Consider the following 24,112-nt stretch of genomic DNA (forward strand, 5'->3'; position numbering starts at 1 on the left):
CATCGTACATCCAACCCTAGGTTGCTGGACTTCGGGCTACTAGTAGCTTAGATCGTGCTCGTAGTTCCAACGTGCCTTCTCCTGCCGAAGCCGCGCCTTCTTCCGGTAGTCGTGCCGGCGGTGTGGTGACGACGCCGTCCGCCACAGGTGTTGCAGGTCAGGCAGCCGACGATGATGTCAAGGAAGTTGACGATGCCGTTGACAATGGCCATGATGATGCTGCCGATGCCGTTGATGATGGCCATGATGGTGCGGCCGATTGTGCGGAGGCACGACTGGATCTGTATATTTGAAGTCAGGTTAGTATCGTGTCGGTGAATTGGTAGCAGACTGGGGATGTCAAGTCTACTTACGCAGGAGACGACGGCGCCCATTTTGATGTTGTTTTAGTTGATATTTTTTGGTGGTTCTGGTTGGTTTGGTTTGGTTCGTTGAAGATCGAGACCGTGGTGATCAACGTTTGGTAAGGTGTGCTCAAGTTTGTGATGTTTGTGGTTCTGGTGGATGTTGAGAGGTGTGTTGGACAGAAGACTCGAGGGTGCAACAAAGCAATATATATGTACGAGTTCTTATTGCCGTCCACCAAGTTATCCTTTACATTCCGCTCTCTTATTCTCCAGGGCCGTGTAAGTTGCCGGTGACGTCACCTGGCGGGAGGTCAAGCCCGTGGCTTCGTTTATCTGCTTCCTGTCACGCAAGGAGCCAACAAGCGTTGCAGGTCTTGTCGTGACCACTCAGATTCTTGATGCCTGATGATGACATTGTACAGTTGCAAGGACAAAAGCGTGGCTCGGTACATTTCCCGTATCCGTCATGTAAGGTCCAGAACATTGTGCAAAGCGAGCAAGCTGCAATGAAGTCATCCGATGCAACCTCGCCGTCCATTCATTCTTGTTGGCTCACAGCTGGCAATGGTTTCCCAAGGGGTCGCTGAACAATGGGCATTACGTCATACCGATGACCTTGGCTAGTGGGATGAGTTCGCGCAACCACGTGCCGGCCCACCGATCTTAATCGCTTCTTGGCGCTTCCACAAGCGACGTCAGGGGTTCGAGTTTCCAGGGTCCTCATGAAGATTTCACAACCGGGAACGAGTGTGTGGCTATCATCATTGCACCTTGAGGAAGAGCATGTGTTGAAGCGGGACCTGCATCGGCACATGAAATCGCATGCTAGACGTCGCAGACGCTCAGAAACGCCATTTTGCCTAGAGCAATGTTTGTCTCGAGGAGGGCAGCCATGCTCAGGCATCTTACTCCTCCATTGTTCAAGCCCCAAAGCGCAGATGAGATTACCTTAGATAGGTAGTCGGATATCATCACACATGCATGGTCATGCAGCGAGTGCCATCATATTCTCCCATCTTTCCCCCATGTTGGTCAACGCCCCATCAAGCGCCGCTGGATATTAACAAAATTGGCAAAGTTCATCTTTTCGGTCCCACGCTCGTCGACGTGCTCGCCGCTGACAATAGTGTGCACCCGCATCCGTTCGTCGTACCGCAGGCCTGACAGAAGCTTCGGCGTGATGAGGAAGTACTGGCTCGTGTGCTCGCGGCAAGCTACCTCGACCATGCGCTCATGGACCATGCGCTCGTTGCGCGGGTCCATACCCTGATTGATCTCGTCAACGACACGGAATGGAGCTTGGGCCATCGACTGCAGCGCCATCAGGTAGAATATGGTCGACACCGCCCGCTCACCACCGGATTGACGGTGCTGGTCCAATCGCTGGAGCGTCTCATTTTCGCTGCACCGGAACGTTTTAGCCTTTCCGTGTGCCAACACTATATAAGGGGCAAGAGAGGAGACTTACCGGAACTTGACTTTGATTTCAATGGCCCACTTCTCAAAGTCTTCGTCCTTGTGCACGCCCACTTCGCCGGCGCAGCTAATCTGTTCGAAGTTATAGCTGAAGGCGTCATTGATTTGACTGACCAGCTCGTCCAGCTTGGGCTCCCATCGACTCTTCACGTCATGTATCCTCGCATTCAGTTCCGCCATCCTGCTTTCCTGGTTCGCTTGGTTGGCCCGCTCCCTCTCGATCTTGGCCGCGTACCGCTCGTACTCTTCCAGCGCGGTGGGGTTGCTCGCGTGAATGACCTCGAGTTTCGCCTTCTCCACTTGAATCGATTGATCGACGTCCTCGACCGTCCTCTCCTTGGCCTTGGTCGATAGCTCATTCTGATTCTCCTCTGTTATGACACTGAGGGCATCCACTTTGCAGTGCTCCGCAATTGCTTTCTGCTCTTCTTGCTCGGCCTTCGCATCGTCGAGCCGTCGCCTCTCCTCCTCCAGCTGCCGAGTGATTTCGGAGTTCTTAGCTTTGAGAACGCCCACATCCGATTCTGCTTCCATCAGGAGGACCTGGGCTTCAAGCAGAGCATAACGTGCCTTTCGAATGCCGTCTAGTTGCTTGTGGTGGTGAAGGATCGCCTTGGCCTTGTCCAGAGCCGCCTGATCGAGGCGCTTCTCCAGTTCAAATACGCGATCCTTACATGCCATAAGCTCTTCTTCAGCCTGACCTAGCGTCCTCTTGGCGGCCTCTAAACCCTTGCTATCAGTGGTCGTAGGAGCTTGTCTCTTCGAACGCCGCATGCTTACCTATCTTGTCCGGCAAACCTTGCCATGCTGTATACTCGCGCTGGAGCTCTTTCTTGGCTTCACCCAGTTCGTGCTGGTCCTCTGTTAGCAGGCACTGGCCAGTCGTGGCGGGGATGGCGGAAACATACCCTCTTCCGTTCGATTGCGGCGATTTCGGCGCCGAGCCCTCTGTGCTTTTCCCCCGCGGTCGTGTATTCCTCGCCCAGAGCCTGTTGCCGAGTCTCCAGCTCCTCGATCCTCTGTAAAAGCTCCGTCTTTTCGGCCACGTCCACCGGCTGATCCGCCCAGAAACGGCCGTTCCCGAACCGGGTAACACGTGCTGAAGCGGCCTCCGGCCCGTACTCCCTTCTCCGCGTGATGCGGTATAGTTTCCTCCCAGCAGCAAACTGCGTGAGACTCTCGGTCTGCCGGACCCTTTCGAATTGTTCGTCGGGTATATCTCTCAGCGCGACTGCAGATGCGTGCACCCTCTTTTCGGAGCAGAGCATGGCGAGTACCGGTTCGGGTCCGTCCAGATAGTCGCTGACGTAGCCGTCGAATCCTAAGCTAGACAGTTGTTCTTTCGGTATGGGTGGCCTGAAAGCATTGTAGGGTGTGAGACAAGAACGTATCGTGACGGATAGCCCCATCTTGCCGTAAAACTGATCGCTGAGTTTCCGGTGGTCCTCCTTGGTTTGCGCCGTGAAACATAAGAAATCATCTGCCTGCAGCATCGACTGAACGAGATCGGTGTAGCGCTTGTCCTTCACAGAACACGTGAGCATAGGAGGCCCGAAGACTTCCTTTTCGAAGGCACCCTGGTTGTCCTTCAACCAAGCCCAACCCTTGGCCACGTCGCTGTTGATCCTTGTCAGCTGCGCCAGTAGTTGACCTTGCTGTGACTCCAGCTCCGTCACACTGGATTGTAGTCTCGCTATTTCCTGTCTGTTTTCGGCGCGTTGTAGGTGCAGTCGCCTCATCTCTTCCTCGACCACGGCGAATTCCGCTTCTTTTGCGCGCTGCAGATGGCCTTGCTCACGCTACGATCGGATGGTCAGCACGGGCAACACAAAAAGCACAAGGTCGGAATTCGCACTTACTATCTTTATGTTCCACTCTGCCGCATCAAACTTCGGAGGCGCTCCACGATATTTAGCCTCCAAATCGGTAAGCTTTCTCCGGAGGTCCGCGACGTTAGACCTTTTGGTGGTAAAACTATCCGTCTCAGCCTGTTTCTTGACTAGCATGTCTTGACACTTGGCTTGGGCAGCTTCGACTTGATTAATAGCAGCATCGGCAGCAGCCTCGGCAGCCTGCAACCGGTGCTGCCTGTCGGTAACAACTAGTTTGATCTTAGACTGGTACTCTTGCTTCTTGTTGACGGCTTGAAGTGCGGGGGCGACGCTCTTATGAAGTCGTTTAAGAGAATGCTCGGCTTCAGTTTTCCGTGCCTTTGCTTCCTTGAACTTCCTTCGGGCATCGTAGTACTTCACGACGAGACGCAACTTGTTGAGATAGTCAATCTCTTCTTGAATGGCTTTCCTTTCCCGTAGCTTTTCTACATCCGCCTGAAGGACTTGCTGGCGGGCCTCCATCTTGCGGAGTTCCTCGCGGATCTTCTCCCCGCTGTGCTCAGTCTCCTTCTGTAGCTTGAAGTACTCCTTCAGCTGATTGCGCCAGTTGATCATCTCCTCCGGCGCAGCCGCATGCAGTGTTTTCTCGAGTAGCTCGATCGGTGTGAGCGCAGCGAACTCCGCAACCTTGTCTTGGGGCAGGAATTGGCACAGGTTATCGATCTGGATTCTGAGAGAGCGCATGAGCTTCTGGACCTCCTTGTGCGACACTCTCTGCCCGTTGATGGTGAATTTCCTGCTGTTGTCTTCTCGCCGAATGCAGAGGCCCACGACGTAGTTCTCGGCATGTTCCGGCTTCCTCTGCAGCTCCACCTCAATCTCAGCCTCTTCATTACCATGCTTGACAAACTCGCCAAAGGCGCTTGCTCGACCGAGAACGCTTGAAGAGTATCCCAAGCCCAGGCAGATGGCGCAGACCAGCGAGCTTTTGCCGGTGCCGTTGGGACCAATGACCATGTTCAAGTTCGGCCCGAGGAAGAACTCGGCTTCTTGATACGTTACGAAGTTTCGGACTTTCACACGGACAATGGCACCGGGATGGAACCCTGAGTTTGGCGTTGGCCCATTTCCAGGCCGGGCCACGACTGCGCGTCTGCGCGCCGCATGCTGTACTTCTTCTTCATCCGATGAGACTGAGACGCCGTCCTCATCCTGGTCAAATTCGCGGGGTCCTTCCCCACCCCTCAGGCGGAGAAAACTGAAAGGGTCGACCGTAAGCCGCCCGTGCGTGGGAGTCGTGAGAGCTTCGCCCTGAGAGGGGAGTGGCTGGTTGACAGAGCTTGGATTAGACATCTTGACGCTCGGAGAACGTTGAATCCTGAGTTTCCGTAAGGATCTTTGGCCGATTTCCGGCAATGCCCATCATCGGCGTGGCTTGTCGTGGAATGTTCGTGGCCGCCTGAGGAATGGTAAGTCCTTTGCTGATGACGCGACGCGTCCGCTGCACTCAACCACGTAAATGGCGGGTCTGTACTATAAAAAGCCTCATACTGTGTGGTACCAGCCGGTTTGGACTCTTGGAGAATTGCTGTCATTAGCGCACAAAGACCATGGCCGAGAGTTAGGTTCAAAATCTGTTCCTACCCTACCTACAAGAAGGTAAGGTATAATTTCAACCTGACAATAGCTCTTTACCATCGGTACAGATGTTTGGGGCCCCAGAGCAGCAGCAGTTCGGTCCCCCCGTCAAATCAAAAAACCCGTCAAACTGAAGCGCGCACAGTGCCCAGCGCACAGACCGAGATGGCACTGTCAAAGTAACTGTACCACTCAGTCGGGTACCTCGCAGATTTAATGGGCCGAAACAGCGACCCACTACTAGTACTCTCTCTCCTGGATCGTGATAACCTCACTTCCTCAGCTGCTGTCCTGCTTACGTGCCAACACCGAGGCCCGTTGCTTTCCAGGCGCAGATAGCCAGATCAACTGTCCAACATGATGCCGTCTTGCAAATCCGGACGGACTCTTCCATTCGCCAATTCCATCCCCTAGGGACACAGTACACACTAAGTAGTAACACCTAAGGTATATGTTCAGTATGCTGCCACGTGCTATGCCGCTGTTGTCCAGATGGTGTTTACGGGCGCCTAACCTTGGCCTTACAAGTCGACCTTCTTCTGTGCGGATACTCAGTGAAGGCCGACGCTTCACTGGAATGAAACCCTCGAGCTAAGCAAGCTGATGTTATTAGGTTCCATACCGGCTGTGTTGATCTGCACCAGTTTGTGCAGACCTGGCATGCCACAGCACAGGGCACACACGAGCAAGAGACATGGTCACTCCCAAATCTCTATGTACTTCATGATAGCATCATGGTATGATGTGGATGAGCCACCGTGAGTAAGTAGCACCCCACATAGGTGAACAGGTCAGGTTGCCGCTGTGTTGTTTGTCCTCCATACGCTCTTACCCGCGGGCGTTTCCTTGCTGCCCGACCAAGTGAAAGTAGTGCGGAGGGCAGTTGCTCTGCTCCTGGTTAGGTGTCATTCTTGCCGGGGGATGGAATTTGCGATCGATAATGTTGTGGAAACAACTTTTTGAGGTTCCAACTTTTCTAGGTAGGGCCTGCAATCTTCCTGCGAGCCACCGAGAGACATCTGCGTTCCTGGCTGGGGCTTTGTTGACCTCTCCTTCCCGCCAACTCTTATTTGGGTTCAAATTCCTGACCTTGCACCGAGAAAACCCGGCCGGCAAAAACATCCCGCACATCTTTGCTCTTACAGCTCCTTCCGTCACCCACCCCTCTCTTCAAGTTGTTTACTTGCTTCGCATCCTGACCAGACCGCTCACCAGGCATTTCTCACCGCGCTGGTGAGTGTCGCTCCTTTGTTTCCTCGGGGGGGTCTCGATCAGGACTCGGGCACAACTTCAACTTCTAATAATTTGAGCCTTATTGACCGATTTCTTTCATATTGCTGCTCGATCGCTTATTCTTGTTCTCTCCAGCGGTCGATGATGTACTGAGCACCAGCTCACTTGCTCGGCCGTCATGGATCATCACAGCACCTCCAGAAATTCGGGCACTCGTCAGCCCTTGGGTGATGCTACACAGCGGCTCAACCACGCCACTGTCGCCAATGTCAACCACCGGTACCAGATTGGCGATGACGAGAACCTCATCTTGTTCAAATCCAAGACATCTGGTCGAGGCCGTTCATATCCAGTTGTTACGCCAAACAACCCCCCGGCCGCACAACGTACACAGCAGACACCGACTCTGGCAGCTACGGCCGAACCCGGCCCCGCTAACCCCCGCCCCCCAGCTGTCACTCAGGACACTCGTGAGGCAGCCGACTCCCGGCGCGTCTCCCAGTTCTCTAATGTCTCATCTAACGCGTCCAGCACGCGCCAGCTTAAGACCCATATTGGGCCATGGCAGCTGGGCAAGACACTGGGAAAGGGTGCCTCGGCACGCGTCCGTCTTGCCCGCCATCGGGTTTCCCATCAGCTGGTCGCAATCAAGATAGTCGCCAAGAGCACCGCCCACATGACCCAAGCAGGCAGTCTGGCGAACTTGGACTCCATCGACTACAGGAAGCCAACCACGGGTGCTGACGGGGGCCTACGCCGGATGCCGCTGGCTATTGAGCGTGAGGTGGCCATTCTCAAGCTCATTCGACACCCAAACATAATCGAGCTGCTGGACATATGGGAGAATCGGTCCGAGATGTAAGCCTTGCACTTCACTCCCAGCATCAGTGAGCTGTCGCGTGTGCTGACCCCAGTTTCTTTAGCTACTTGGTCACTGAATACGTCGAGAAGGGAGACCTCTTCGAGTTCATCAACTGGAACGGGCCGCTCCGTGAAGAAGAGGCAATCTTCTACTTTCGCCAGATGATGACCGCCCTGGAGTACTGCCACTCGTTCAACATCTGTCATCGCGACTTGAAGCCCGAGAATATCCTGCTGAAGGCGAACGGGCAGATCAAGATTGCGGACTTTGGCATGGCAGCCCTGCAGCAGAACCCAAACCACCAGCTTCGCACTACGTGTGGAAGCCCACACTATGCTGCACCGGAACTGCTCCGCCATCAATTCTACAAGGGCTCGGCCATCGACATCTGGAGCATGGGAGTCATTCTCTTTGCGATGCTTGCCGGGCGTCTTCCATTCGACGATGATGACATGGGCATCATGCTGGCGAAAGCGAAGCGTGCGGAGTATAAGATGCCGCATCATCTGACGAGGGAGGCCAAAGACCTGATCCGGAGAATTCTGGTAGATCAGCCCGCCCACCGGATCACCATGAAGCAGATGTGGCGACATGCCCTCATTAAGAAGTACGATTATCTGGATGAGTACCAGCAATGGGATGGACAGTCACAGACGGCGCCGCGCCACTTGGACACTGCGCCGATCCCCGAGGAGATTGACGTACAGATCTTGCGCCAGTTGAAGGCTCTCTGGCACACTTACTCGGAAGCTGCTCTCCAGGAGAAGCTCAGGCAGGAGAAGTAAGCAGCCATCCTTCGAAGAATCGATCGGCTACAATACTGACCAAGATGACAGGCCAAATGACCAGAAAATGTTTTACTGGTTGCTCTACAATCACCGGGAGGCTCAGCTCGAGAACTACAACAACAACGTCCCGATCTCGAAGAGCGATTTCCATCACCTGAAGCCACCCAACTGGAGCAAGCGTATTTCGACTTGCCAGTTCACGAACCCAGGACGGAACGGCCATGGCCGGACCGTGTCCCGGTTCACAGTAATCTCTAATGTTCCGGACGTAGACGAAGTTGGCACCATCCGAAGTTACGATCCTTACAATGCGTCCCGCGTCCTTCAGCCATGCACCTCCCAGGTAAGCCATGCCAAGATCATCGTCCACCGCAGCAGTCCGGAGCCGGGCGTCAAGCCGTCTTCTACTGCTCTCTCGCACTCGTACCACTCGTATCGATCGGTCAACGGCTCTTTCCGGCAGCGAGGAAGGATGAGCTCGCGGCGTGCAAACGCAGGCGGCCACCTGAACTCGCCTCAAATGTCCATGAGCTCCATCCGGAGCCACCACAGCAATCATCGCGTCCGCGTGAATAGTCGGTCCAAGCGCTCTGTCAGCTTTTCAAGTGTCCGTAACAAGGCCCAGCAACACCGCCGAAACCGCCACGCGACCTTGGCAGCTCCAGCCAGCAGCGCGGGGGATGATCCGGCGTATGACCGCAACATGGTCTCACCCTCTAGCCCCGTGAAGGCGTCGGGTCGCCATCAAGTGAGAGCTACCCGGTCGATGGTCGATATTGGCGACACGACAGATGACACGTTCATTTGGAGCGAAGAGCTTGAGCAACTTAGCCACTGCATAGCTCGTGACTGTGACGAGGCGTTCCAGAGCTCCCTTCTCCTGGCAGAATCAAGCGAAGCAGGAGTTGACTCTCGTGAAGCAAGCCCATTCACGCTATCCTTGGGAGAGCTGTCTGCATTGCGAGTTCCGGAAGGGCCAGCGTCCACAGACGGAAGCCAGCAGAGGACCCGTCCCTGGGACAACCGGCCACTGCCTCCTGTCCCATCTCAGAGTACCGTTTCGCCTCTCTCAACCCGGAATCACGGCTCGAAAGGCGAATCCATTTCGCAGGTGGTAAAGCCATACAAGCTCCATTCCAGCTCTAAAATCCAGATTCCCGAGCGCCGAACTGTTTCCGAGCCACTGTACGAGCGGACGATGAAAGATCCGAAGCCACTGCCCTCCATCTTTGAGAACACGTCAGATGATCGTGTGAGCCGCAATGTGGGCAGCCATGACTTGCGCACTGCTTGCCTGGAGACGCCAACCCGTACTAAGAATAAGGGGTTGGATTATCTAGCCAGAGCCGAAAATACCATCCGCGTGGTCAATTCACCCACAGCAATAGGCGCCCGAGATCACGTGCAGGTTCCCGAGCCTCTCAACGTTCGCAAAGTGTCACAAGATCCCCGCCCCGGCAAGGCAACATCAGGGGCCTCATTTCAAGACCAGCAGAGGCACACATCCCACGGATCACAACAGAAGGGGCTCTCAGCAGATGGGCAGAGCACTGAAGCCGTGCCGGCGAAAAAGAGGGTATCCTCTTGGTTCAAACGCAATTCCAAAGAAGGCGCGAGCGGTTCGAGCTTTGTGACTGTGACGGACACGACTCTCCAATCCGGGGAGAGTGCAGATCTTGAAACCAGACGTTCCAGCGGACCAGTTTCGCAGTCGACCGAGGGTTCATTGATGCAGCGTGTGCAGAAGAAGAAGTCGTTCGGCTTTTCGTTCTGGAAGAATGCTAAGGATGAGCTGAAAATGTCGCTTGCAGGTAAGCGGGACAACCGTTCGTTGCTGCATATCTACTTGTTGACTCGGCATTCAATGTTAGACTCAGATCCCGATGATGCGCAGACTCGCAATGGAAAGACGACGAAAAAGAGGTTTAGCAAGGAGTCCAAGACGCTCGGCCACGCAAGACACAGCGTTTGGTCGGAGAGCGATGGCGGAATCCGCAAGATTGAGGTCCAACAGAACTGGCTGGCCCGTCTCTTCCGCGTCAAGCCTGCCATGCGCTATATCTGCTTCGCCATCCTCAAGCGGCGTGCTCGTCAGGAAGTGGCAATCCTGCTCCGGGAGTGGCGCAAGTATGGCATGAAGGATATTGAGGTGGACAAAGCACGCAACGTGATATTCGCCCGGGTCGGCGCGAGAAACTGTAAGCTGTCTGGATCTGTGCTCCCTGGGTTCCATGTAACTGACAGTCTTTCCCGACAGACCTCAACTTGAAGGAGGTGTCGTTTGCTGTCGAGCTGATGACTGTCATTGAACATGGCAAGCGCAACCAGCTCAGCATTGCCCGCTTCACGCAGGAGAAGGGTGCCGCCAGCAGCTTCCACAAGGTCGTGGACGCGATCTACGCTGCATTCAGCACCCGTGCTCTGTTGGTTACTGATAAGCGGAAGGTCAATATGATGATCAAGACGCTTAATTCTTGAACTGCGGTAATGTTTCACAGCAGTTTCGCCTCGTCCGGGTGCACTAACCCTCTACCCCGGGACCTAAACGGCTTCGAAGATTGCGAGGGAGCAGACCTACCGATATTTTCTTTGCTTATTGTTTCGAGTCACTCATGAGATACAGAAAGGTCTTGGCCGGGGCTTTCTTTCCCTGTGGTGAACTCGGCTGCCCACTCCCGACCTCTGGCTTGTTTGGAGATGAACCAACTCCGTTTTCGTTCTGTCGGATAAGTCGAGGGAAGGGAGCGGGCACGAGGTACCAGATCGTTACAGAAGCATTGCTGAGAGATCTCATAATGGTGTTGGACTATCCTGTCTTAATAGGTATCTGCAAGGAAGCAGGGGAGGTGATTTCTGGTATGTAAATATTTATCAACTTTGTTGGTGTGGCAGATCATGTTAGTAGCACACGGCGGGAGTACTTCTATGAGTCGTAGTGGCCAAAATGGAGATGCATTGGAGTTAGACAGATTTTCACATTCTCGCTGGGCGACCGTTCAGGTACATGGAACTAGTCAGGTATTGTTTGCTTGGAACCCCCCTTTTCAGGGGCTGGTTGCTATGGGAGATCGCCCACAGGTGCAGGGGTTCATCCGATACCCCGATCGGGATCTCCCGGAGTGCCGCTGGACGGGGCTCCCGAGCCGACTTTAGCTGAAATTATTTGGCCGCCGGGCGAAAGCAGTAATTGAGTGGAAGTTTCGAGATTCAATTTTCGCGCATCATCGTGAACTCGTCTTCGTTCATCCTCACTGCCGTAGGGGGTCTTCTGATACCATTCGCTAGAAACAAACAGATTTCCGCAGGCGCAATCGCCTCACTTCAACTTTTTGGTCCACGCTCCGCACTTGGTGCAGCTCGGCTTTTGGTCAGTCGACTTCCAGCATGCTTCGATCGTTTCGCATTGCCGGGCCCGCAGCCCGCGGCAACCTTGGTGTGCCGAGGACAGCCCTTATTAGGCCGCTGAGCACATGTCAAAAAGCGTCAATCACTGCGTCATACCACGTTACAGCTCCGTCACGGACAAACCGCCTCACAACCCCCGCGATCCAGCACCAAAGATACTTCCACGGCAGCGCAACAAGGATGGCAGCAAAGACGAGGACGGAGAGCGATGCCTTCGGTGAGATTCAGGTCCCGGCCGACAGGTACTGGGGAGCGCAGACGGAGCGCTCCCTCGAGAACTTCCGCATCAATCAGCCCCAGGACCGGATGCCACCGCCCATAATCAGGGCTTTCGGTATCCTGAAGGGAGCTGCTGCGACGGTCAACATGCGCTATGGCCTTGGTAAGGCCGCCCCTCCTCTCAACGATACTCCAGTATCGCAGTTGCCGGCGGGAGCTAATCCAGCGACTTGTCCGGCCCTGTAGACCCCACCATCGGCAAGGCCATTCAGCAGGCGGCCAAGGAGGTCGCGGACCTCAAGCTGATCGACCACTTCCCCCTCGTCGTCTGGCAGACCGGCTCCGGCACTCAATCCAACATGAACGCCAACGAGGTGATCAGCAACCGGGCAATTGAGATCCTCGGCGGCACGATGGGCACCAAGAAGCCGGTGCACCCTAACGACCACGTCAATCGCTCGGCTTCATCCAACGACACCTTCCCGACCGTTATGCACATTGCCGCCGTGTTGGAGATCGAGGGCGAGCTGCTTCCGGCTCTTCGCAGCCTCCGCGCCGCGCTCCAGGCCAAGGTGGAGGAATTCGAGGCGAAGAAGATCATCAAGATTGGCCGCACCCACCTGCAGGATGCCACTCCCCTCACTCTCGCTCAGGAGTTCAGCGGATATGTCGCACAGCTCGACTTCGGCATCAAGCGCGTCGAGAGCGCTCTGCCGGACCTGCGCCTCCTGGCCCAGGGCGGTACTGCGGTCGGCACGGGCATCAATACCTTTGAAGGCTTCGCCGAGGCCATTGCGGAGGAGGTCAGCAAGATGACGGGTACCGAGTTCAAGACGGCTCCCAACAAGTTTGAGGCGCTGGCCGCCCACGATGCCATCGTGCAGGCGCACGGATCTCTCAATACGCTCGCCGCGTCGCTCAACAAAATCGCGCAAGACATCCGCTATCTCGGGAGCGGTCCTCGGTGCGGTCTTGGCGAGCTGATCCTGCCCGAGAACGAGCCCGGCAGCTCCATCATGCCGGGCAAGGTCAACCCGACGCAGTGTGAGGCACTCACGATGGTGTGCGCTCAGGTCATGGGCAACCACGTTGCTTGTACCATCGGCGGCATGAACGGGCAGTTCGAGCTCAACGTCTACAAGCCGCTGGTCATTCGCAACCTGCTCCACAGCATCCGGCTACTGGCGGACGGCATGCGCAGCTTTGAGAAGAATCTGGTTGTCGGCCTGCAAGCCAACGAGGAGAAGATTTCCAGCATCATGAAGGAATCGTGAGTTTCTTTTGGTTCCCTGGATCTCGCGCTTTGCGTACCCGTGTTAACACGAACTCTTTTGCTCGCTAGGCTCATGCTTGTGACCTGTCTCAACCCCAAGATCGGCTACGACATGGCTAGCAAGGTGGCCAAGAACGCGCACAAGAAGGGCCTGACGCTCAAGGAGAGCGCCATGGAGCTGAAGGCGCTGACTGAGGAGGAGTTCGACGCGCTCGTGAGACCCGAGCTCATGGTCGGCCCCAAGCCCTACAAAGGCTAGATTCATAGCGCTAGCTCTGTCCGATCAGCACGGTAGGATAGCCTGGAGAGTTCTTGTGCTCGACTATGCGCCCGAACAGGGGACGCAACGCGGCGATTGTCATAAGCATCGCTGAGCCAAGTGAAGTGATACCGCCATCCCTGAGTCACTTCACGCAGCAGAGATGGTAACAGCATGTACATGTAGCATCATGAGCGGTTGGTCTCTGTCCCACGCAGCATGGGATGGCCGGGGTTACCGGACGTAGTCAATGTGCGAGACATGTAAGAGGAGGAGGGAGTCATCCAACCACCACCTAACTAGCCTGGAAACTGAAGAAATACCAAAAGCTGCACGGCTGCACCCCTCGTTCTCTGCGATATCGCTTTGTGATGAACAATCCGTCGGGAACTGTCGGCACACTGCGGTACGTAGCTTCAACGACCTCGGCTTCGAGACGGCCGATCGGAGCTCGGCTGGTGGGCCCACGCTCCAGTCCTTGGCGCGGCAACGGGCGATGGGGTCATTGATACGGATAACGTTAATAAGGGATGTTGCAGGTGGGGCAGCCGGGCATGGCTTTCAGGCTGGCCGTGATTTGTTGATATAGGTAGCCGCCCGCTTGTCCGGATCGTGCCGCAAGTTCCAGGCGTTTGCAATTCTCACTTGCACTGTACATACTTGTACATAGAGTCGCTATGAAATTGCTTGGCTTCTCCATTCCAACCAGTTTGTTGGAAGATGGGTGTATCCGTATTGTAATAAGATGGGGATAACCGCGGCCAGTGACGGCAACGGCAATTGGAATTTACGGTTTGGGGTTCCAATGCAATAGCGGGGCCCCGCTTCGATGACCTCACTCGATGGGATTACGTACGGTATCGTTACCCGTAGCTTATCACATGCGTGCCTCGAACTTCCCCAGGCCCGAACGAAGCCAAATGGAGATGGCATCGGCATGGGGCAGGGGTTACACCGGCCATCCGCCAGCTTCATGTTGGCTCTACTGTGATAGAATCAGCTCTAGCGAATGTTAGTTGCCGAAGGTTGCCAGTTGAAGGCCCTGATATTTTTCGTCACCTCCTCGTAGTCCCCCCGTCGTAGCTTCCTCTTCGACGCCGCATCCGGACAGCTTAAACCCTGGCTCATCACCCCATTCAAGCACAGTCATCGAGAAACGGTTAAAGAAGACAGGATTGGGATTGAGACCTGTCATATCGGTACGTGAAGTGTTTCCTGTCCAGACCCAGTTAATTACCTAGCCTGGCCTCGTCTTCACACGGGTTGCGTGCATCTGGTTCTCCCTCTCCTAAATCCTCCCTTGCCCCGTCTTGGTGGTCACCTCAGTCCTAGTGATCTGCGGCCCGTTTCGGGTACTTGTTCTCGCCGTCCTGTGACGTTGTTCGTCTCCTCATCCCTTCAATGACAACATATACCGGTGGCTAAGACCGAATAGCTTACACGGAGCTGCAGTACCAACGCAACCGCCACATCAGACAGCGTCGACTGTCTCGTTACACGTCAACGCTACCATTGGATACAAACACCACGAAGACTCGTCACAAATACGCAAGCAATGGCGAGCCACGAGACCATCCTGCAGGGCGTGAACGTCCTCGGCCCGATCGAGGAGTCCCAGCGCAAGATCCTGACGCCCCAGGCGCTTGCTTTCCTTGCCCTGCTGCAGCGCTCCTTCAACCCAACTCGCAAGGCTCTGCTCGAGCGCCGCAAGATCCGCCAGGCCGAGCTCGACAAGGGCGCGCTCCCCGACTTCCTGCCCGAGACAAAGCACATCCGTGACGACCCGACATGGAAGGGTGCGCCACCGGCCCCGGGCCTGGTTGACCGCCGCGTCGAGATCACGGGCCCGACGGACCGCAAGATGGTGGTCAATGCGCTGAATGCCGATGTCTACACTTACATGGCTGATTTTGAAGGTTTGTATTGACTACCTCGAAGATGTCCCTGTTGATGGTGGATTATTTGTAGGAACGAGCCTCAGTTAATGTTAAATGCGTTCTCCAGACTCGAGTGCTCCGACATGGGACAACATGGTGAATGGCCAGGTAAACCTGTACGATGCCGTCCGGCGTCAGGTCGACTTCAAGCAAGGGGCAAAGGAGTACAAGCTGCGGACGGACAGGAGACTTCCCACCCTCATCGTGCGGCCCCGTGGCTGGCACTTGGAGGAGAAGCACGTCACAGTCGACGGCGAGCCCATGAGCGGATCGCTGTTCGACTTCGGCTTGTATTTCTTCCACAACGCCTTCGAGACCGTCAAGCAGGGGTTCGGCCCCTACTTCTACCTGCCCAAGATGGAGTCGCACCTCGAGGCGCGCCTCTGGAACGACGTCTTCAACCTGGCCCAGGACTACATCGGCATGTCCCGGGGAACCATCCGCGGCACTGTGCTGATCGAGACCATCCTGGCAGCCTTCGAGATGGACGAGATCATCTACGAGCTGCGCGACCACAGCTCTGGTCTCAACTGCGGCCGGTGGGACTACATCTTCAGCGTCATCAAGAAGTTCCGCCAGAACTCCAACTTTGTGCTGCCTGACCGCAGCTGTGTCACCATGACGGTGCCCTTCATGGATGCTTATGTGGGTTGCTCACCTCATGGCTCGCCGCATGTTTCGAGAGCACAGACGGACTAACACGGCTTTCGCCGCGAATAGGTCAAGTTGCTCATCCAGACCTGCCACAAGCGCGGCGTCCACGCCATGGGCGGCATGGCGGCCCAGATCCCTATCAAGGACGATCCGGCGGCGAATGAGAAGGCCATGGAGGGCGTGCGCGCCGACAAGCTCCGTGAGGTGCGCGCTGGCCATGACGGCACCTGGGTCGCCCACCCTGCCCTTGCTTCTATCGCCACCGACATCTTCAACAAGCACATGCCCACCCCCAACCAGCTCTTTGTGCGCCGTGAGGACGTGACGATCACCGCGAATGACCTCCTGAACATGAACGTCCCGGGCAAGATCACCGAGGAGGGCATCCGCAAGAACCTGAACATCGGCCTCGGGTACATGGAGGCCTGGATCCGGGGCGTCGGCTGCGTGCCGATCAACTACCTCATGTTTGTCCCCTCTATTTTCCTCGAATCTGTATTTCTCCCACCTTGAGTCACGGGTGACTAACATGGTTTCTTCTACTTCAGGGAGGACGCAGCCACCGCTGAGGTGTCGCGCAGCCAGCTGTGGCAGTGGGTGCGCCACGGCGTGACCACGGCCGAGGGCAAGCGCGTCGACAAGGGGTACGCGCTCAAACTGCTCAAGGAGCAGGCGCAGGAGTTGTCGGCCAAGGCACCCAAAGGCAACAAGTTCCACTTGGCGGCGCAGTACTTCTCGGGACAGGTCACCGGGGAAGATTATGCTGACTTCCTGACCTCGTGAGTATCCCCAACCTGTCCTGCTAGTCGTCGGAGTGGGTAGAGCTGACGAATTGAACCCATCAGGCTGCTGTACAACGAGATCACTTCGGCGGGAGCGCCCAAGCCGGCGTCCAAGTTGTGAGTTTCGCAAGGCTAGGACAGGACAACCGAGGGAGAGCATCGGAGACACGCCTGTATGGGAACGACTCACTCCCTGAATGATGCGAAATAGGTGTTGTTTGTTTCTTTGGTTGGCGGGCAGGAGAATGTAAGTCTGGGATGGCTCTATCTTCTTACCGTGTTGAATTGTTGAGCTGTAGTCCTGGGGAAATGGAACAAGCCAGGTTGTAACAACGGATTTAAGGGTTCACACATGACCTAAGTAGACCCCAAATGACATACCATGCGTCAAACACCAAGACACATAGAAGGATCCAATGTGAATAGGACCGAATCGCCCCCCGAGATCAGTTCTAGAAAGTCTCCAGTACACGTGGACAGCTACTTATCTTTCCTCCCCTTCCGATACTCAACATGAGGAGGCCCCTTCCCCGGGTCTCAAATTTAGTGATTCGAGCATACGCATCACTACGCAATCTGAACTGCTCTTATCATGCCTAGCCGTACAAAGCGTTGTCGGCCTGACACGGTTGTTTCCTAAACAGCGTCGTCACCCGGCAGCATCAGGGGGGCGGGCGCCGCACCTACGGGATTGAAAGGAGGCGAGCAAAAGGACACGCAAGGAGTATATAATGTTTGCGCTCTGGAGGCAGTGAAATGGGAAGGCGACGCCATTCCCACCATACCTTCCAGCTCGATCCCCCTTGTTCTCTAAGACCTGCTCAACTCGCACCAAGAACACGCTAAGGTATACAATCACGATGGGCGGCAGTGCCAAGATCGAGGGTAGCATGTCGTCGGGCCAGCTCGCAGCCATCTTCGTCAGCGCGTATCTCCTATGCGCTTTCGTCATGGGGCTTAGTTATTACTGGCCTGGACGTAAGAGCAATATACTATACTATACTATAACGTTCACAGATCCAAGCCGTTGTCCCTGATTTGCCCGCATTGCTAACGCTAACTTGAGTTTTGAGGCAGCGCTGGAAACCCGTAGTTTTGGGTATGGGATCGGCGAGAGGAGGTACTACCACTTCTTCTGGTCGGTCTTCTGGAAGGCTGTCAAGTTCACCCTCCTCATTCGTTGCGCTGAAAAGTGCTGGGAAGGATGCCGCAAGTTCGTGGAGAGGACGAGACGCTCTCGGCGGCAGCGTGCACGTGGAGCCGCTGTCGAAACAAGCCGCGAACAACAACAACAACAACAACAACAACAACAACAACAACAACAACAACAACAACAACAACAACAACAACAACAACAACAACAACAACCGTGAATGGCAACGGGGCAGACCCGGCCGAAAGCCGAAAAAATGTACGCCATGAGGCGGGCTCAACTGAGAGGCGGGGTAAGGACCGATCTCATCGTGGAAGAGCCCACGTTCAAACCTGAGCCAGGGGCTGTGGTCGTATCTGTCTCGACTGTGGCGGCTGCGATTGTGCTTGTTAGGTATTCCGGGCGCGTTCTCTTTCATACCGAAAGTGTCTTCCGGATTGGGGCCAAGGCGTGGTGATATCAGCACGGAGTGGAAAGGGGGAAGGAGGAAAAGAGGGCCCCGGATGGCCCCAGAATAGTGCTCCATGTGTTACGCCTTGCTTTTCTTCGCTTGTGGCGGTGTGTTGGGCTGATTCCACAGAGAAAGCCGGAAATTTAACTCGTGGACCAATAACTATCACGGAGCAAAATGTGCAGTGAATCCCTCAGGATGATATTGTCTCGGGAACCCCCAACGGGTACGCTGCCGGTACGTTGGCCGAGTTTGGCACAATAATAGGCACGCTCTCATAGACCTTTGGTTCGACACTGGTATTGACAAACGGCGGCATCCTCCTGATAGGCTCCAGCTCGCTTATATGGCGTGCGATATCCAGGAGAAGATGCTCGGTCCATGGTCGGCCAAATATTTCCATGCCGACTGGAACTCCTAGCGGGGCATCCGCTGAAGGAGGCGAGAAGCCTGCGGGGACACAAACGACGGGGTGCCCAGTCAAAGCGGCCAAGATCCCATTCCTCCCGCTCTGTGACGGTGAGCCAATTTTGACGACAAGGTTCTTTTGCTCCGGGTAGATGACTGCGTCGAGCCTGTTGCTCGCAAAGGTGGCTTCCAGTGCGCGCCTCAGGTCCTCGATGCGGCTTAGGCTCTCGCGGTAGGCCGCGTCGCCGGTCGAGGAATGCGACGCCCTTCCGATGAAGTTGTGCTGCGCCGGGATGACGAGGAAGTCCCCGCCACTGTAGAGCTCAGCGAAACTTGCCGGCCGAGAGCCTCCTGACAGATAAGCATCGAGCATCTCCCTGAATTCAAACACCTGCACATCGAGCTTCGCAATGGCAAGGGTATCGTAGATGGGGTCGGTGATGTTCACAATTTCGGCTCCCACAGACGTCAGCTTGGACACCATGCTGGCCATGATGTCGTTCACCAGTGTCGTCTCGGCAGATGCAAAGTAGTTGAAGAAGCCACTCAGTAAACCAAAGCGTAACCCCTTGAGGCTCACCGCATGCGTGGAAGTAGTATTCAAGTAATCCCTGTGACGGACCTCTCGAGGGACTAAGGCCGTGGCGTTATCGCGCGCATCGAACCCAACACCAGCCATGACCGCCAGGGCGACAGCGAGGTCCCTCGGATTCCGCGCCATTGCCCCGACAGTATCCTGCGTGAAACTGACGGGGATAACCCCCGCGCGGGAGATGAGGGCCCTGGTGGGACGGAAGCCGAAGAGCGAATTGGCACTCGCGGGGCTCCGAAGGGAGTTGACCGTGTCAGTGCCAGTGACTAATATGGCAGAGTTCGCGGCCAGTGCTGCACCTGTCCCCCCGCTGCTTCCCCCCGGCGTCCGAGTCAGGTCATAGGGGTTGACAGTCTGGCCGCCGAGGGAAGAAACGGTCAGCCCTTCCAGCGCCATCTCGTGGAGGTTAGTCTTGCCCAGCATGACCGCGCCTAGGCGTCCCGTCGTCGGCGCTTTATCGGAGGCGCGTGAATACCAGTCACGACTCACGGCAGCCTACACTCTACGGTTCCGAATGTCGTCGTCCTCGATCGCCATACGGTAGCGGCTGAGGTCTCCCAGGCACTCGATCTATGTGTCCTCGAACGCGGGCACTGTCTCGTACAATAAGGCCATCATGGAGTAGGCCATATAGATGAACGTAAGCATGTAGTCCAGGCTGGCCGGTAGGCGGTGCCTCAGCAGTTCAAGAAAACTATGGATGCCGTGGCGCCACATCCGCGCGGGCATTGCGTACTGACGGCCAATTTTCTCAACGCCGGGCTTGCCGACGGATGTTGCGAAGCGTAGAAAAAGTCGCGGTGCTCGTGGAGCAAGGTGCGATGAAGGGCAATGAGAACCTGCCACTGGTCGTTGTTAAGCTTGGTAGGTGGGCCGGTTTGGGAGCTCTGGTTGCATATCCGAGAGTGTGGAAGGCTTCTAGATAATAGCATTAACGTTAGCACTAGAAGAATGGATGATTAGCAGAATGCCACTTGCGGTTTTATCAGAAACCGCATTACTAGGCATCCTCGTGGCACCACGGTCGAACATTTTCGCTGCTGCTTGCTGCTAAGAGTAGAATGGTGGCCAAAGCTAAGAATGACGAGGGATAAGGGAAGAATGTTGTCGGAAGCGTTAGCAACTAACGTTGGAACTGCCTTTGATCTCCTAAGGTTATTCCGTACCTGAAAGGGAGTAAGTCTAGTATAGTAGGAGAAGGCTAGCTTTACTATAGTTAGGACAAGGTAATAGAAACTATAGAGTCGAGTCTAATAATAAGGTACAGTAGTTAAGGTCTATAATAGAGAAGTATTATACTAGCAGCTCTATAGTATAGGTCTATTATATAGCTATAGCAAAGGTAAGTTCTAGTAGAAGGTAGCTTTTTCTTTAGAAAATTATTAGTATAGTCTATATTAATTTCTTCTCTTTATATTTAAAAGCAGGCTTGAATAGTAAAGAAACGGTGCTATTGCGAGTTTCCTGGCAGTCCTATCTAGTCTCGCGCTGCCCGAGGCTCGGCGGCGATTATGGACCCTGGCGGCTCTCCATCGTTTTGGGCAAACCCGGTCCTGGCATCGCCATGCTCTAGCTGCGAGCAAGCTTCTTCTTTATCGCCGTCCTCGAAGCTTCCCTAGGACGTCTATACTTCGGAGTTAGAACTACTTCGTATTCATCATAGCCTGTTACTCTGCAGGAACTGGCCCAGGATGTTGGCTAGGAAGGTGGCCGCATCCGACTGCGGATTCGAGATGCTGTACCCATCGTGTCGTTGCTCCTTCTGAGGCGCGCGATGATGCAGCCTGCAGAAGGTATCGATACTTTGCTTTCCCCGAGGCGCGTAATGATGCCGCCTGCAGAAGCTAGTCAATATGATGCAGCCTGTACAGGCGCTTGTAGCTCGCCTACAGCGTTCGTCAAGTACGTAGCAGTAGCGATCGAGGGCTCATGACCTGTGGCGTATGGTCCCAAGATTGCTCCGTGATCTCCTCGCAGCCACCTCGGGTGGACGACAACCACAGTTCCGAAAATGGCGAACGCTGTGTTGAAGATGGCCGTAATCACCCCGACGACGAGAACGTTGCTTTGGAGCGACTGAAAAAGAGTTGTCCATAATGCCGTCAGAAGTGTCGATATAGTCGGATCTCGCTCGATCTCGCAAAATGACTGCGAAGCGCGCATTGGCCGAGCCGAGAGTGGCGACAGCCAGCGAAAGGAGAGTGAAGAACAAGATCGTAAGGCGAGCCCGGATCATATAATTGCAAGACATTATGGAGGTGCAAGGTCGTTGATGAAAGAGATGTGGCGACCTGATGCTGATCGGTATCGGTATGCAAGTTGCGAAGTGTGAGGCTTGAAGTATGAGAAGACCGACGAGGCCAGGGCAACCTTTATCTGAGATCGGCTGGCTGTTCCTTGCAGGTCTCTCGTAGTGTCAACCCCCCATAGGACTGAGCTAGGTAACAAATTTCCCCTTATCTTTCTTCCTCCATTCGGTCCTGGTCATCGCTAACAGTCATTGTCAGTAGCCTGAATGCCTTGCCGCAGCTATGTTAGCATTCGGACAGATTGCAGCCAACAGCGTTCCTTGGCAGACACGGTCCTAGGAAGGAGCTGGATAGGTGGGGCGACGGCCAGTATCAGGCACCTCGGTGAGGTGCCGCCTTGTTGGTAGGGTCAGGAACGGGACGACATATTGAAGCAGCCGTATTGTATTGCTAGGCAATCTCCGGGGACGCTGTGGGTCACGCGGCATCATGCCCGGGTCGCCATTCGTAGCGACGACGCGTCCTGCGAAAGCCGCATTTTCCCGCATCTCCTTCCTGTCTCATCAGTTGCGTGATTAGCGCTAGAGGGGCCGGTCGACGCACTTGACTACGATGCGATGATCGAGCGCGTCCGCTCAGAAGCCGCTGTGATACGGTAGAAGAGAGGTGGCAGTGAAAGACCAACACGCACCTTGCTGGCGTTGCGGTCGGGGGCCGTTCCCTTCCACGTATGCAGATATTATATTTCGCTCGTTTTTGCCGTGCCTAAGAATACGAAAAATCCAGAAGGGCGTGGAATCTGCGGTTGTGGCGCTGCTGGTACGGAATCCTTAAAATCACCACGTATCGTTCGCTCGCTCGTGCTTAAGCTCGGAACAATCGTGGCAGGGCCAAGGCTCAACTTTGATTGTTCGCACTCTCGCAGGTTTCGGCGGTCACGCATGTATTGGTTATCTTGGGGCCTCGTCACGGTCGTAGGTTTGCTGTTGTGGATTGTTCTTGCATATGCTGACTTGAAACAGGCTGAGGAGAGAAGTTAAGTCCGTCGCGAACGGACACCAACATGACATATACCTTTGCTTGTTGCCAAGGTGTCCGCCGTTCGTTGCTTGTGATAAGGCCCGGGATGGTGTGCCATCTTGGGCTCGATGCCGCCGGTGCAAGTTCGAAGTTCGTAAGGAGGTTTGTCGCCTAAGTTTTGAGGAAGGGTGGGTTCCGAGACACGCCGGTGGTCAACATAAGCCGTTCCGAATCTCGGTGGTTCCGGCAGCGGTACCAACAGAGGCAAGCTCGAGAACACCTATTCCAATACCACTTGCAACTTGAGGTCTACCAATACAGGAGAGTGATGTGTTGGAATCGTGGTCGAGTACTGTTCCTTTTTTGCGCATAAATGTTCCCTGTCTGCTCAAAAGAGTCTAAAACTGGTCGCCATGAAGACAAAACAACGCACCCTTTGAGCAACGACGAAGGCCAGAAGCTGTCGCTCTCCCAGGGAGGGCGACAACGCGAATACGGACTTGGTCCCACCTACCTACCTGGTAATCGTCTTTCATGACTCCTGTCTCATAAGTTACATGGGCCCGTTCCAGGTCTGTGATATCACTCACGTATGTTGTCACTGCTACCAACTGACTGAAGAAAAGCAGCCGCCATGGCACCAATCCATAAATCCCGCACTTAATCCGAAGGGCAGCCAGTCATTTCTCAGCACCAACCCTCCGTGTCCTGAGCTCGACCGCGCTGAATCTTCAACATCAAGGCGCTGGACTTCTGTCCCGGTTCCCGCCCGCTCAAGACCATGCGTACGGCTTCCGCCAATACAAACCGGGGCACCCAAGACTTTGAGTGTTATTGATTTCTCCTGTCTCGCGGAGAACATAGCAATATATCCAGAAGCGTGCCAGCGCCTTGCTGGCAGGGTACTGCTCCGTCGGCGCCCACCGCGTTGAGGATGACAAAAGTTGATGCGGCTGAGCGTCTTGCACCACTCGGCAAAGGCCTGCACGCTCGCATACGACAGCATGTCCACCTCCCAGACGTCGATCTGGGTGTCGCGCACCTTCTGCCGCAGCTGCTTGGCCGCGGCCTCGCCCTTTGCCGGGGATCGCACAGCGAGGATCAGCCGCCCGAGCTTGAGCTCGACGAGCCATTCGGCGCAGGTGAAGCCGAATGTTGCCGCCGGTTAGGATGGCGGTCTAGCTGACGAGGGAAATGCCCGGGGGCGGATCGACGGCTTTGGTAGACCGTGGGACATGAAGAAGCGGTAGGGAGCGCTAGGGAGCTCTAGCGACTTGGTCGACACGGTTGGTTTGAACACCTTTCTGGGGGTCTGGTGCGATACTGTATTGTCAGACTAGGTAGGAGAGACAATATATGTCTTGGATGTCTGGTGTTTCATGTTGATGTAAACCGACATGGAGTGCTTAACGCTGCACTTTATATACCGTTCTTTTATAGCTGAAGGGATTCGGAAGCTCATGTTGGCTCGGAAATCCGGTCCCCCTTCACAATCTTGCTGATTTCAGCCCTTGTTGGTGTGCACATGTGTGAG

General features: G+C 55.1%; 7 protein-coding genes across 7 annotated transcripts; 3 read left to right on the forward strand and 4 right to left on the reverse strand.

Annotated features, from left to right (window-relative positions):
* Nucleotides 1–1,009: 1,009 nt before the first annotated feature.
* Nucleotides 1,010–5,368, reverse strand: B0T15DRAFT_521183 (SMC5-like protein). The gene is made up of 5 exons (XM_062868549.1): nucleotides 3,683–5,368; nucleotides 2,732–3,622; nucleotides 2,604–2,676; nucleotides 1,816–2,545; nucleotides 1,010–1,749 (listed from the first exon to the last, which is right to left on the reverse strand). The coding sequence occupies exons 1-5, from the start codon at nucleotides 5,006–5,008 to the stop codon at nucleotides 1,380–1,382; spliced, it is 3,390 nt and encodes a 1,129-aa protein (XP_062727141.1). The 5' UTR covers nucleotides 5,009–5,368; the 3' UTR covers nucleotides 1,010–1,379.
* Nucleotides 5,369–6,564: 1,196 nt separating this feature from the next.
* On the forward strand, nucleotides 6,565–10,863 carry B0T15DRAFT_72500 (uncharacterized protein). Its single transcript, XM_062871251.1, has 5 exons — nucleotides 6,565–7,384; nucleotides 7,450–8,169; nucleotides 8,225–9,987; nucleotides 10,048–10,374; nucleotides 10,434–10,863. The coding sequence occupies exons 1-5, from the start codon at nucleotides 6,705–6,707 to the stop codon at nucleotides 10,652–10,654; spliced, it is 3,711 nt and encodes a 1,236-aa protein (XP_062727142.1). The 5' UTR covers nucleotides 6,565–6,704; the 3' UTR covers nucleotides 10,655–10,863.
* A 582-nt stretch (nucleotides 10,864–11,445) lies between these two features.
* B0T15DRAFT_72449 (L-Aspartase-like protein) lies at nucleotides 11,446–13,457 on the forward strand. Its single transcript, XM_062871250.1, has 3 exons — nucleotides 11,446–11,963; nucleotides 12,047–13,070; nucleotides 13,143–13,457. The coding sequence occupies exons 1-3, from the start codon at nucleotides 11,561–11,563 to the stop codon at nucleotides 13,330–13,332; spliced, it is 1,617 nt and encodes a 538-aa protein (XP_062727143.1). The 5' UTR covers nucleotides 11,446–11,560; the 3' UTR covers nucleotides 13,333–13,457.
* A 1,051-nt stretch (nucleotides 13,458–14,508) lies between these two features.
* Nucleotides 14,509–17,188, forward strand: B0T15DRAFT_521197 (malate synthase). The gene is made up of 5 exons (XM_062868550.1): nucleotides 14,509–15,248; nucleotides 15,337–15,914; nucleotides 15,990–16,390; nucleotides 16,472–16,702; nucleotides 16,769–17,188. Exons 1-5 carry the CDS (start codon nucleotides 14,888–14,890, stop codon nucleotides 16,824–16,826), a joined length of 1,629 nt encoding a protein of 542 aa, XP_062727144.1. The 5' UTR covers nucleotides 14,509–14,887; the 3' UTR covers nucleotides 16,827–17,188.
* A 47-nt stretch (nucleotides 17,189–17,235) lies between these two features.
* Nucleotides 17,236–18,011, reverse strand: B0T15DRAFT_521199 (uncharacterized protein). The gene has a single exon (XM_062868551.1). It carries the CDS (start codon nucleotides 17,655–17,657, stop codon nucleotides 17,355–17,357), a length of 303 nt encoding a protein of 100 aa, XP_062727145.1. The 5' UTR covers nucleotides 17,658–18,011; the 3' UTR covers nucleotides 17,236–17,354.
* A 491-nt stretch (nucleotides 18,012–18,502) lies between these two features.
* B0T15DRAFT_489977 (amidase signature domain-containing protein) lies at nucleotides 18,503–19,732 on the reverse strand (the record flags this gene model as incomplete). Its single annotated transcript, XM_062866643.1, has 1 exon — nucleotides 18,503–19,732. One exon carries the CDS (start codon nucleotides 19,730–19,732, stop codon nucleotides 18,503–18,505), a length of 1,230 nt encoding a protein of 409 aa, XP_062727146.1.
* Nucleotides 19,733–22,821: 3,089 nt separating this feature from the next.
* Nucleotides 22,822–23,977, reverse strand: B0T15DRAFT_571747 (uncharacterized protein; the record flags this gene model as incomplete). The annotated part of the gene is made up of 5 exons (XM_062870870.1): nucleotides 22,822–22,930; nucleotides 23,012–23,088; nucleotides 23,169–23,193; nucleotides 23,387–23,692; nucleotides 23,930–23,977. The coding sequence occupies 5 exons, from the start codon at nucleotides 23,975–23,977 to the stop codon at nucleotides 22,859–22,861; spliced, it is 528 nt and encodes a 175-aa protein (XP_062727147.1). The 3' UTR covers nucleotides 22,822–22,858.
* Nucleotides 23,978–24,112: the final 135 nt, after the last annotated feature.

This window comes from Chaetomium strumarium, assembly GCF_033439665.1.
Source record: "Chaetomium strumarium strain CBS 333.67 chromosome Unknown B0T15scaffold_1, whole genome shotgun sequence".
Lineage (NCBI taxonomy): Eukaryota > Fungi > Ascomycota > Sordariomycetes > Sordariales > Chaetomiaceae > Chaetomium > Chaetomium strumarium.

Bases quoted from the DNA above. Each gene is read 5' to 3' on its own strand.
- B0T15DRAFT_521183 (XM_062868549.1), bottom strand. From the start codon at position 5,008: ATGTCTAATCCAAGCTCTGTCAACCAGCCACTCCCCTCTCAGGGCGAA. The intron at 2,677-2,731 runs GTATGTTTCCGC...ACAGAGGACCAG, and splicing joins CCGCAATCGAACGGAAGAGG to CACGAACTGGGTGAAGCCAA. The intron at 2,546-2,603 runs GTAAGCATGCGG...GCAAGGGTTTAG, and splicing joins AGGTTTGCCGGACAAGATAG to AGGCCGCCAAGAGGACGCTA.
- B0T15DRAFT_72500 (XM_062871251.1), top strand. From the start codon at position 6,705: ATGGATCATCACAGCACCTCCAGAAATTCGGGCACTCGTCAGCCCTTG. The intron at 8,170-8,224 runs GTAAGCAGCCAT...CCAAGATGACAG, and splicing joins GAGAAGCTCAGGCAGGAGAA to GCCAAATGACCAGAAAATGT. The intron at 9,988-10,047 runs GTAAGCGGGACA...ATTCAATGTTAG, and splicing joins GCTGAAAATGTCGCTTGCAG to ACTCAGATCCCGATGATGCG.
- B0T15DRAFT_72449 (XM_062871250.1), top strand. From the start codon at position 11,561: ATGCTTCGATCGTTTCGCATTGCCGGGCCCGCAGCCCGCGGCAACCTT. The intron at 11,964-12,046 runs GTAAGGCCGCCC...CCGGCCCTGTAG, and splicing joins CAACATGCGCTATGGCCTTG to ACCCCACCATCGGCAAGGCC. The intron at 13,071-13,142 runs GTGAGTTTCTTT...TTTGCTCGCTAG, and splicing joins TCCAGCATCATGAAGGAATC to GCTCATGCTTGTGACCTGTC.
- B0T15DRAFT_521197 (XM_062868550.1), top strand. From the start codon at position 14,888: ATGGCGAGCCACGAGACCATCCTGCAGGGCGTGAACGTCCTCGGCCCG. The intron at 15,249-15,336 runs GTTTGTATTGAC...TGCGTTCTCCAG, and splicing joins TTACATGGCTGATTTTGAAG to ACTCGAGTGCTCCGACATGG. The intron at 16,703-16,768 runs GTGAGTATCCCC...TGAACCCATCAG, and splicing joins TATGCTGACTTCCTGACCTC to GCTGCTGTACAACGAGATCA.
- B0T15DRAFT_521199 (XM_062868551.1), bottom strand. From the start codon at position 17,657: ATGACGAAAGCGCATAGGAGATACGCGCTGACGAAGATGGCTGCGAGC.